The sequence below is a fragment of the Watersipora subatra genome, chromosome 3, assembly GCF_963576615.1.
Source record: "Watersipora subatra chromosome 3, tzWatSuba1.1, whole genome shotgun sequence".
NCBI classification, from domain to species: Eukaryota; Metazoa; Bryozoa; class Gymnolaemata; order Cheilostomatida; family Watersiporidae; genus Watersipora; species Watersipora subatra.
The window spans coordinates 24,788,098-24,800,085 of record NC_088710.1 but is presented as its reverse complement, the minus strand read 5'-3'; the positions used below and the strand labels follow the sequence as shown (position 1 = coordinate 24,800,085).

General features: G+C 35.4%; 1 protein-coding gene across 1 annotated transcript in view; it reads right to left on the bottom strand.

Moving 5' to 3' along the window:
* Positions 1-5,231: 5,231 nt before the first annotated feature.
* LOC137390463 (leucine-rich repeat-containing protein 40-like) overlaps positions 5,232-11,988 on the bottom strand; it is a 34,226-nt gene continuing 27,469 nt past the window's right edge. The window contains exons 6-9 of the mRNA XM_068076791.1: positions 9,325-9,495; positions 6,477-6,557; positions 6,051-6,135; positions 5,232-5,351 (exon numbers count right to left, since the gene is read on the bottom strand). Of these exons, the coding sequence (XP_067932892.1) occupies positions 5,232-5,351; positions 6,051-6,135; positions 6,477-6,557; positions 9,325-9,495 (457 nt within the window). The remainder of the gene's footprint in view (positions 5,352-6,050; positions 6,136-6,476; positions 6,558-9,324; positions 9,496-11,988) is intronic.

The window sequence follows — 11,988 nt, the reverse complement described above, 5'->3', positions numbered from 1 at the left end:
AATTTTTTATTTGCAAATCATATAAATGAGCTACAAATGGCTACCAAAAAGTTATAAACATAAAAGGTTTTCAACATTTTGCTTTATTTTTTAACTGTTGTTTGAGCACTAAAGGAAGCTGAATTAAATTAGCATGTGAACTATGAAATAAAAGTGATGTCTCAAAAGTATATTAATACTCGTACACTGGCAGTTCCTTGGGACGTAAATTATTATTATGTGTAATAACTATTTCTACAAATATTTCTAAATAGGCGAGACATGGTTGAATGGTGCTGAGGATATCGCGATTAGCTGGAATCCAAATATTCAGATTTTATTATTTGGCGGGGCAAAACTTCTTCCTAAAGCTTTTAGTGAGGTGACCGACACAGCTCTTATTATATTAAAGCTAAAGATTATCCATGCTAAAACATTTTGCACAATGAATACTCCTCATAGAACTCTTCACAATCAGGTGCCTACTCATTCTGAGACAATAAAAATAATGGCATCCAATAATAACACTGATTACCTTTACAAACAAACTTAGACTAATCAACATGGTAAATTCGTTTAGTTTTTTTATTACAGTGCGCCCTCAGGCTATGATGTTGATCTGTTCCAGGTTTGGCATCGTATGGTAAAAAGACCATAGTGACCATTGTAATAATAACATGCAAAAATCCCCTAGCAAAAATCATCAAAATATTTATAAAAGTTTGTACATATTGAAGAAAACCTTTTTAACCCAATTCTTCAAAATGGACCGAGCGAGGCAGTTATCAAAAGTGGCCTTTCTCACACGTGACCATCTAAATAAAAATGAAATGTTATTTACTATACAGGACGTACATATCTTTGGGGTAATGCAACTTGAACTTGTACATGGAATGAGCAGAGAGAAGACAAAAAACTATGAATGATAAATATTTCACTGTACACTTGAAAATAAATTCAATATGTGATGAAGTGAAATTTTATTAGCAGGCTAAAAGAAGTTGTCTATTCCTGTCTAGTTTTTCTACTGGTTTTAAAAGCAAAAAGGTTTACCCCTTTTGGTCCTGAAAAACAGAAATGGCCAAGAAAACACAGATTTTCTGCTGGTCCAGATTGCTCTAAAAACGAACTAACTTGGTGCAATGTAGAAGATAGCCTACTTGATCACTTATTGAAGATGATGTTTGCTGGTGCACTTTAAATGCTGGTGCAATACAAAATGTTGCTAGCTAGCTAACATTTGTAAAAGGATGCAGAGAAGGATGTACAGTAGTTTGTCTTGAATGAAACATGCACAAAAATCAATGTGCCCATACATACAGAAGTTTGTAGGTATTTATACCGTCGAGGGTAGAGATTTAGCAAGTTCTAAAAAGTAATGTGGATGCGTCAACTATCTTGAGTAGCTAGTTGTATATGAAATACATACATACAATGATTTGTATTTAAGTAGTAGAAAACAGGCCCACCTGCAAAAAACATGGTTAAACAAGTAAATGAAACATAAAATCAAAATGAAAAAATTAAACAAAATGAATTAAATAAAGCATGAAAACATGCCACACAAAACAGATAAATAATGACATGCATTGTACAGTATTGTTTTTATGTACTAGTCCACACCAGTAAATTAAACACTTGAAATTTTTATGCCGATGTAGGTTTTTCTGTCTCTTCTATTTTTTGCCCAATCTCAAGCATGACCTCCAACTCCTTCAAATCGTAAGTTCTTCATTGTGCTTGCTTTAATGAATTTCTTGCTTTTAACGATAATTGCAATTGTTGATTGGTTGCGACTATATTCCTTAGCAATACTAACAATACATGCCCTTTCTTCATATTTATTTACATGTATGACATCTAACTTTGTTGACACGGAAATCATTTGTCCTTTGTCTTATAATGTTTGTATCGGTCTCACAATACATAGCTAACAAATTGAATCTACGCAGATACATTAACTTGTAGTTATACACATATGCTGAATAAAAGTTTATAGTAAAATGGAGTATATCGCTAAAATATGTATTTGGTCCTTCTGGTGTACTTTACACGAAATTTCCCACATGGAATGCTGACATGAGAGAAGGCGGTCATCGTGTCCCTTCTAAACATTGTAAAAATGTTTTCGGCGAGCAGCATTTTGGTTTCGTTGTTATTTCGACATACATAATAATCATACCGACTGCCAAATTTGAACTCAGGTGAAAATGTTTTTGAGTTTGCCAATGAAATAAAATTGGGATGCCGATGTGAAAATCTTACTGGGTTCAAATTCGTAAGGTGAAAAAAGTGTATATCAGAGTAATCAAATCCTGCGGGTGCACTGCAGTCTGAACAAATATTAATTTTTTTCTCAAGTTATGAGGAAATGCCATGTAACAAAAAAAAACATATTATTTTACCTGATAATTTAGTAAGTTTTATTATTGCCAAAAATTATTAAGGAGAAAACATATGAGTAAAATATTTCTATTTTGATTGTTTGTAACTGAGACTAATTTTTTACAGAAGTTGTCTGACCTCTATCATATAGTGAAAATTCTTGATTTATTTAAATAAATAGAACAAAAACAGAAACAATAGACCAATTTGCAAAAATGATTTCTCACAATAAGAAATACAGCTACTAATGCACCTAGTAATTACATGTAGTTTCAATAAAACTTGGTAGTCTAATAGTTAATAACTACAAGTTATTAACTATTAGACTACAAGTTAGTAACTCTATGAGACACTGAATACAAAATATTTATTAACGCATTCGCAACCGACTAACTTTCATGCGATCCACCTTCAATGCCAGTCATTTCTCAGAAAAAACCTATAATTTATGTTTTCATGTTTCAAATATGCAATTTCATGTGTTAGTGTTAGTAGTTAAATATTCATTAAAGTTATAGTTTTAGTAAAATTTGCCAGTTATTCCACCATTTTCTATCCTTATCAACTTTCTAGCAGTCTTGTAAGTTAATTGGCAAACAATCTCATTACTAATATTAATTAATTTGGTTGCTCGGAGATATCTTCAGTAAATAGAGACAGCTGGTTTATATGACAGGTTTAGAGAAAAGTTAAATACTGCTGTCAGATATTTTGAAAAAGGTTGTACCACAGCTGTAGAAAAGTAAACAAAAGTTTTTCCGCTACTGTCAAAAGGTTTTATGGTGAGCATTAACAAAATAAATATTATTAGCTAACAAGAATTAAATATTGTAATAAAAATTAAAAAAATGTTGTGTGGTTGTCAGTAGTGCTTTTATCAGTTTAGAGAAGCTCATCTTTAATCAAAAACAGCGGTGTTGTTGAATACTGAGTGCAGATTAAAATTGGTTGAGACTATCCAAAGGTTAAGTAATCTGAATAATACAGTAATAACAGTACTAACTGGTGAAGTAACCCACTTATAAAATTCAATGTTTAATCACCAGCAAGTTAACATGGCTGCTCATCAATGGGTAGCAAAAGTGGTTCATAGAAAGAGTTCATATTACTATGTGTATGTTTACCTATCTGAATCGAGTTGGCCTATTCTGCATTCTGACAGGTTCAGCTCTTCTAGTGAACTCAATGCAGTGATAGACTTAGGTAGCACTCCGATAGGGTTACGTGTGAGATCCAACTTTTTCAGCGACGTCAGAGATTCCAAGCTGCAAATGAATTATATTAAACAGATTTTTCTCTCATGAAATGTTCATATCATTAGCCTTAATTTTATTAATTTTGCTAAAAGAGACAAATTTGCGTTAAAAACAGCAGAGATACACAGCTATACAGTAAGAACTTTTATTTAACCTATCAATTCATTGATAGGTTACCTGACACCGCTTGATGCATATTACACATCTTACCAGTTGTCAACTGGCAAATTCTGCATTAGTCTTTACAGTTTTTTATTGCAAATGCTAGACCATCATTTGCCTACGTCAAAAAATAGTATACAGTTTGGTGCATAAATCCTCTTAGGCAGGGTTTGTTCAGCCGATAGAATGTAGGGATTGTGGCAACTCTAATGTCATCACTTTTATTAGCCAGGGTGATTAGGTCATTTAAAAAGTGATCCAGTTCACCTCTTATTGGTTTCTGGCCAAAAGAGACTAGATTTAGTCTTTACCATTAAAACCCGACTGCATTATCTGAGACTGTAGTAGTTATTTCAGAATTTATTGCCTCTTCTAAGCCAGACCACTTTTTCGGCACCTTTTCTAGCCATTCAACTTTGTTATGTAACTCTAAGTATCTGCCTCCCATGGGTAGTCGGCTTACTTGCAATGTTTTTATTTAAACTGCCTTTTGTATTAGGCTATAATCTGATCTTGCTATACCAAAGTTGGACGTTTTGCTACTTTTAAGGTAGCCTCCATTTCGTGGCCAAATCTTCATTTTTATGCTTCATCCTAGTTGGCCACGGCCAAAATCAGTTAGTATTTGTAAGAGTATTCAGCTGACTCAGCAGCTACTAAATGGAGTTACCTAAGTTTCCTGTAGCCATATTGTTTTCAAAGTTTTTTAGAGTCATAATGAGGTCTTTTGAGTAGTAAGGTTTGTAAAAAAATGGTGTGATAGTTGCAAGGAAAGTCTGTTCACATCTGTTTTCCTCCACTTTGACCTTTAGTGTATTATTGCGCCAATTTTCTTTTTCTGCATGGTTCACTGACACAGCAACTCTTTGTAGTGGTTTAGCTTCCTAGTGATCCTTGCAAGTCGCTGATTGTACCAGGCCATCTCCCAGGTCAGCTTGCTGGAGTGGCTTTGAACCAACATAAATTCTTTGAGGAAAGTTGCTTGGCGTTCGCTGGAGTGGTCGGAGTTGCTTGTCCCTCATTTTCTCTTCCAATTTTTTGTCTGCAGTATCTACGTGAGGTTGTGATGTTGTATGTTTGAATGTTGCCCAATATGTTCTTGCCTGCCTTTTTAAAATTTAAATAGTGAAGCTTGTTTCAGATTGCATCTTCTAGATTACAAGGTGGCCAGAGCCTCGGCCAACTTCACAAGATGTGATTGCAATGGTTTGAGGTTTTTGTTTTAGATAGAAACTGGCCTTTTTTTCTGCCAAGAGGGTATGTCTGACCCAAATTTTTACGAGATGGCAAGTCCATACGTACCCAACTATGTTACCCAATCTCAGTTACCCCTGAACTGTTGGCAGAATGCGTGAAAGGCGAGACAGGGTATCTGTCCGGCTTTTTGCTTTTTGGGTGCGCTAGAAAACTGCTCCTCCGATGGTATTGTGATCTTGGCCATTAGTTTTCCTAATTTGGGAGTCGTGGTCTCGCAGTCGTGATGGCCTCATTGGAGCCTTGGTTCTGAAGCGCTGGTGTAAGGCTCTCGACAGGCAGTCCTTTTTCTGCCAAGACTAAGCCACTAGCTTTCTGGGGGACAGTCGGCAAGGGTCAATGTTGGCTGTCAGGCAGGCAGCATCTTCAAGTCTTCTGACCACCCTCTAGCATGAGGAAAATGATTGTCAATAGGCCTGATTTACTGGTTAATACTTCATTACCTCACTCAGTAGCTTGGTGAGTTCTCAGGTAAGCCAACCACTGATTACGACAGACATGTTGACACCAGCAAGAACAGACATACACATCAAAGTTCTGTACTGCATGCTCTCTGCACCTGCATGTAATTGTGATTAATTCAATTTTCAGGTATTGGGCTCCTTTGATGCAGCTTCTATTTGGTGTTAGGAGCCACTGCTAACTTGGCAATCAGTCTTCATTTTCTTCTCATTTCTTGCTGCAATGCGGCCAGCTTTATACAAAGTCTCTGCAGAGGTAGCTGCTTTAGGAATGGCAATCAAACGGGTTCGGTCTCAGTTGTATTAAAACCTGGACTGGCTCAGCAACCAACTCGGCCGTCTGTACTTCATTCACCTAGTAGGGTTGTTCATCAATTTCTAATGGCGCCTTGATAGGTGAACTGGCAAGCATGTTTAAAAGGCACAAAATAAGCCGGTATCTGCTGATCTATCATGAGCGTTTCGGGCTGATCAGGTGTTATGACCTGTGACCCCAATGAGGCTTCATCTCTGGGCTAGCATGCCAGGCTGGTCCTAGGTTCCCAAGTCAGACTGGTTTTCCTGAAATTTCTTGTTCCTTCTCTATTTCTTGCTCTTGTTTCCTTCGGGTCTCCTTCAGCCTGCCTTCCAGCTCTTTGCTGAAAACAGGGGAAGTGTAGGTCTCTGTCCTCAGCCTAGCCAGCTCTAACTCAGTTTCTTCTTCCTGTCTTCTAGTCCTTGCACCTTTTCATGATGAGCCGTTTTTGTGGCTCTATAGTGGCTGATGCCTGTGCAAGATCTTCATGGCAGGCATGGAAAGGTTTCAGCCTGCTCTCACTTTACACTGAGGACTGGGCCTGTCAATCTACCAAGCAAGTATGGTTTGTCCAGACCTTTTCAAGTTGGTAAAGCTAAATCAACTTTGCCTGCAGTTTAGAGTTTTTTTTTGCTTTCTTCTGTTATTGAAGAGTCAGACCTAGTCTGTTGGTACTGTACATACATTGAAAGCTTCTCGTAGTCTCTCAAACTGTGCACCCTGGTGAGTGTAGAATTGCACTGGTAAGCGATTGTAGCAAAACACCTATTCATCCAGCGCATTAAGCACCACTAAAGCTGTAGTCTTCAATGGACAGTGGCATCCTGTAACCTCTGTTAGCACCAGGATCAACTTATTCCCTTTCGGAGTCTCCGGCATCAACTTTACCAGGCCGATTGCCTCCTTCTACCAGAGGGGCATGACATAGGTTGCATGCCTGCCTTCGGCTGTCTTGGCGCCAATGCGTTATGCCGCCTGTCAGATCTCACCGCTTTTAATCAGTCTTTTTGGTGGCGAACATCCAAAGTCATTACCAAGTCAGTTGAAGCCGGCTAACAGTTTTACCCACCTCAGAAAGAGCAAGAGCCAGAGTCTACCAGACAGTCGTCTTCCTGATCATGGCTGACCATGGGGAAAAGTTCTGCCTTCCAGTATGATTTTAGATTGTAACCTAAAAAAATGGATCCATTTTATGCAGCTGTCTCAGTTCTTGGTCTTCTAGCTCCAGCTACTTTTGAGTCAGTAGCTACCTTCAGTCATTCTCTTTGGTGACTGCATTCTTTGGCCGGTAATCAATGCAGAAGCGTCACACTCCATCCGGTTTCCGGATGAACTTTACTTAGGAGATCCACCACCAACCAGTTTGATGAGTCCTAGGCTCAGTGCATTGTGATGTTATACGTAGTACACATATTACATTCCAATGTCATATTATCTTGCAGATCATAACCACAAAATGCACTTAAAGTCATTGTAGGTACCTATCGCTACTAAGGTAAGCATAGTATTTTGGTACTATTTTTAATGATGATGATTTTCACCAGGAGGTGATTGCATCAGATAATGACCATGGGTTTCTATACCGCTCTATGTATGTCTAAAGCCCGCAATATTTTTGCATACAAAAATTGACACGTGAAAAGTTGGCATGCCAATTTTGCATGTCAACACTGAAACAAACTGAAATCATATATATTATTTATTAATACATAAATAATATATATGATTTATTTGTTTATTGTAATAATAGCGGAATAGAATATATATTTAGCCATTACTTGCAAATGATTTCACAATTACATTTAAACACCTGTGCTTTTTTATTTCTTCTTTTAATTTATTTCAACAAACACCTTTTTCAGTTTATAAAATTTTCAACTTTCAGTTGTTTGAAAACCTTTAGTTATATTTTTTTTTAATTCAGTTGTCTTGCACACAAAATTTTCTCATTATATAAAGTTTGAAAGTTACGGTTCTTTGACAACGCTTGAAAACTTTTACAGTTGTTTTTATTTTCCCTCTTAATTTATTGCAATTACGCTAAACATTACTTTCATGATATTTAGTTTGAAAATTAGAATGTTTAATGTTGTTATATGTTAAATACAAATCAATTTTCTGTCTAAAAACCTATTTGTTACCCGAGCAACACCAGGCAGCACAGCTAATAAATGATACATAATTAATAGCAAAGATTATGTCCAGATAACCAATAATCAGGCATATAACAAGTGTATGACATTAAATTATCACGATTTATGTTCACAGGGACAATAATCTTTTCACCATATTTATATTTTTAACTTTACCAAAGTTTTTAGAGTGACTATAGTTGCTAAATGTTAAGAGAATTTTCAATCTTTATTTAAAGCAATAAAAGCTACAGTAACACAAAACTCATAAGCAGTATTAACATATTTTTCAAAGCTGTGGATTTAATTTTGGCTGTATGTCAGGTTTTTGGTTTCACAGTTTGTTGATATTTTGTATATAACTAAGTAATAGTTATTTACATCTGGAATTTCTAACATATTAATATTATGATTGTAATTGTATTCAAACCTAGTAATAAATTTAGTATTATAATAGTTACAAACTATTTATAAGGTCTTTGGTACTAACTATGTAGTTGGTCTTGAGTCAGTATTCAAAATCAAAACTTTTTTGTGATCGAAAAAGATATTTTGAACAAATATCAAAGTATTTTTCAAGGCTGCCACTGACTTTTGTGTACATATTTTGTCCAAATTCATTGTAACTAAATATGTCTATTGCCCTAACATTTGTCTTTTTGATCTTTAAACATACGATAAAAATATTTTATTTGAACACTCAAGTTGATGATAAGTTTGGTGCAAAGCATCATTAAAATTAAAGTATATCACATAAGAGAAAAATATTTTTAAAAGTGTTGTTTGGTGTTATAGAGCATTTGTAGGTAGAGGGAATTGCAAGCAGAGGTGTCTCTATATGGAATAGTTAAGTCTTATTCTTGAAATGTTGGCTGCTTTTTTTAATTTCACAAATATAAAATCTATAGCGTATATTAAGGGTGTTTTAAATTATCACCAAAAACTACAACGATTGAAAAGGTATAACTACATGTATGAAGTTATATGAATTTGTGTTAAATTTGTCAATAAAAAACAACATTTTGAAAAGCAACCTCAACTTTAATAGATAATCGTATGAATTATAAAAACTGTAAAATTTTGAAACACAAATAAAAAGCTCTATAATAATTGTCCAGTTAAGCAAAGAGTGTTAGATGCAAACTTTCAGGGTGCTTACACTGAAAATAAAAAAATTAGGCAAATAGAGGCCATGTTGTGATTATTACAAACAAGATACAGTTCATAGAAAAGCAAAAACTTTTCTCACATTTTAGTTATAATTTAAGCTGAAACTGAGCTTTTAAGTAGGATCTATTGTATGTAAAACTTATTTATGGCATTGAACCTAAATATAGATTATGTATCTTATACAAGAACTTCTACCATCATGGTACTACAGAGTAACTCTTATTTTTCACCTGTCAGGGAACTGATTGATCTTGCTGTACCTCATGTAAAGTACTTCTAATGAAGTTAATTTTGTCACTACCTCGGGAAACAACCGAGGAAGACCCTGATGACGAAACTCTCGAATGTGGGCACTGACGTCTGTTATCCTCAAAACCTTCAGATTTTTTAGTTCGTATAATCTACAATAACAATTTACCAAAGCAGGTTCAAGTACTAACTGGTTCAAATAAATATTTAATTGTAAACAAAGTCTGAGAGAATCCGTCAAATTGCGCAACAACTATCTCAAATCAACTTTTCAGTGCTAGCTAAACATAAATGAATGTATTGGTATATCAGCCTACGCAATAAAACACATATAGTTCTGCCCATTGTTGGAAAACCGTGTTACCTCCTGTAACTTTGCATTTTTTGCCTCCAACTGCAAATTTTTTATTATATGGCTTTGAAACTGTGTATGTGTATCTCTAAACTTGTTACCTAACTGGTGTAAAAATTTCTGATAATCATATTTTCTTAATCTCTAGTAATCCTTTGTTAACCTGTTAAACCATCACATTGAAGGTTAACAATAGCAGTCTATTTAGCTGGTAAAACATGTTATCAGCTGCTAATAGGTTTTGTCTGCAACTTGACTCAACAATGCTGATGGTCCATTGTGCATAACTCTACTACTCTATGTTAGATTAACAATTTTATAGTGAAACTCACAAGTTGCAAAGTGGCAAGTCTAGTTAGATAGTTTATTACAGAAACAGAACAAAGCAATAAGTTGAAAGGACATCGAATGTTTTAAAATAAGAAACACAAAATGTGACAAAAAGGCACCTGAAAGTTCATTTGTTAATTCTGTCTGATGCCGGTTACAAGTTATCCATTGTCTCTCATACAGCTCTTGTTTCCAGACTTTTTGGCTTGAAGTCATTGTAGATAATTTTAGCTGACAGTTCTTAGGCTAGGGTAAGCTCTTTCAGGGGTGTGCTCTATACGGTAATGATATATCACTGGGTTAAAAAACATCAAATGCTCTTCAATTCTTTGATGAAAGCGATTTGTGTCATCATTCTGGTTTCCACGCTTCTCTGGGCTAGCTATAACACCTCTAGATCACTTTGCATCCGCTACAATGCATGACGTTTTAGCATATCCAAAAGTTGCCAAAGAAATCTTTTGCAGCTAATTCTCTCACATTTTTTGTCGTCCATCAAATGATAAATGTAGTGAACCTGAATAGCCATAACGACTTTTACTTCTGTTATAGCTTAAAACTAAGCCAAGACATAAATTAATCCCAAAGTCTGCCAAGAGCAAATCATTAATTACTCTTTGTCTATTTCAAATAATGGGAACATACAACTAGTTTTTGCAGCAAACATAAAATCTAACTTTAGATTTGAACAGAACGGTTACAAACTGTCTCAAGGTAAGCGTTCCATTGTTTCTTGAAATATTAAATGATTTCTTAATAAAGTTTGAATACTCACTCCTCATTGACGTGAAGAAAAACATTTTATGTTGGCATCTCGACATTGAACCAGACGGTGAATAAAAATTTTTCTCTCAACAAAGCAAACACTCCAGTATTGCAAACAAATTTTCATGTGATGTCTTTGGTTTTTTAAGTGTGATCAATGATTTACCGACTCTCAAGGATAGCCGACGGCTATCATATGGGCGGGGTTTAATGGTGGAGCTCTGTTAGGATTGTCCTATCCTTGGTTTTGGAACAAACACAACTCTCGCAGGGCGGTCGCGTTGCCTTGTTAGGCTTTGGAAAACACGACTCGCTGTTATCGTTTCATTAGTTCATTCAGTCGGTAGCCTCCGCGGTTCACAATAGCAAACCTTAAATTTCTACTATGTAGGGGTGATACCTAACCAAAATAATGGATCCATGCAAAATAAAACATTTTAAATTACCTACCTTTAGTAATTTTAAAATTGGTAAAGGTCGTAGTATATGCTTAAAGTTGAATATCATTTACCCCAACAACGGCCTTTTTTTCCTAGTTTTTGATTAATATTTTGCCACCCCTAATACAAAATGACAAAGTCTTTCATCGTTTTCACATGGTTTTACCTGGCCAATAAGATGGGACAGTAGACAAAGCATTGCAGTGTAGTTTTCATACTCGACATCTAAATACAAAACCGAATGTGAGCAATTTTACGATTGTGACTATTATTACCACGAATGCTTGCGAATGGCAACTGACTGATCATAATGGTGACAATATTGGGATACTATATTCATTTGACAACAAAATGAATTTAACAGATAAGTGAAAAAACCAGTATAGTTCATCATATTTGTAAAATTACAAGGGGCTTTATTCAGCATAGTTGTTTGTTTGGGTGCCATGTTCGGGTTTATCCCAACAAAGCTCCATCATTAAATCCCGTCCATATGAGAGCCGTCGACTATCGTTGGGCGGCTGTATATTATTGGTGCAATTCAGTTCTTAGAGAAGCTACAAGGTTCACGCATTGGAAGTTTGGTGCGCTCATGTGGAAGTTTTTTGTCTAGTATGGGTTTTTTTGGTTGGTTCACGTCTTTGTTGAAGTTTCCTGAGAAGTCTGCACATCTTTGTCGACTCACTTTGCCATATTTATCTTCTAATGTAACTTGGAAAGTGTAATAATAAAAGTTTTATGTATTTGAGTGCATCCCC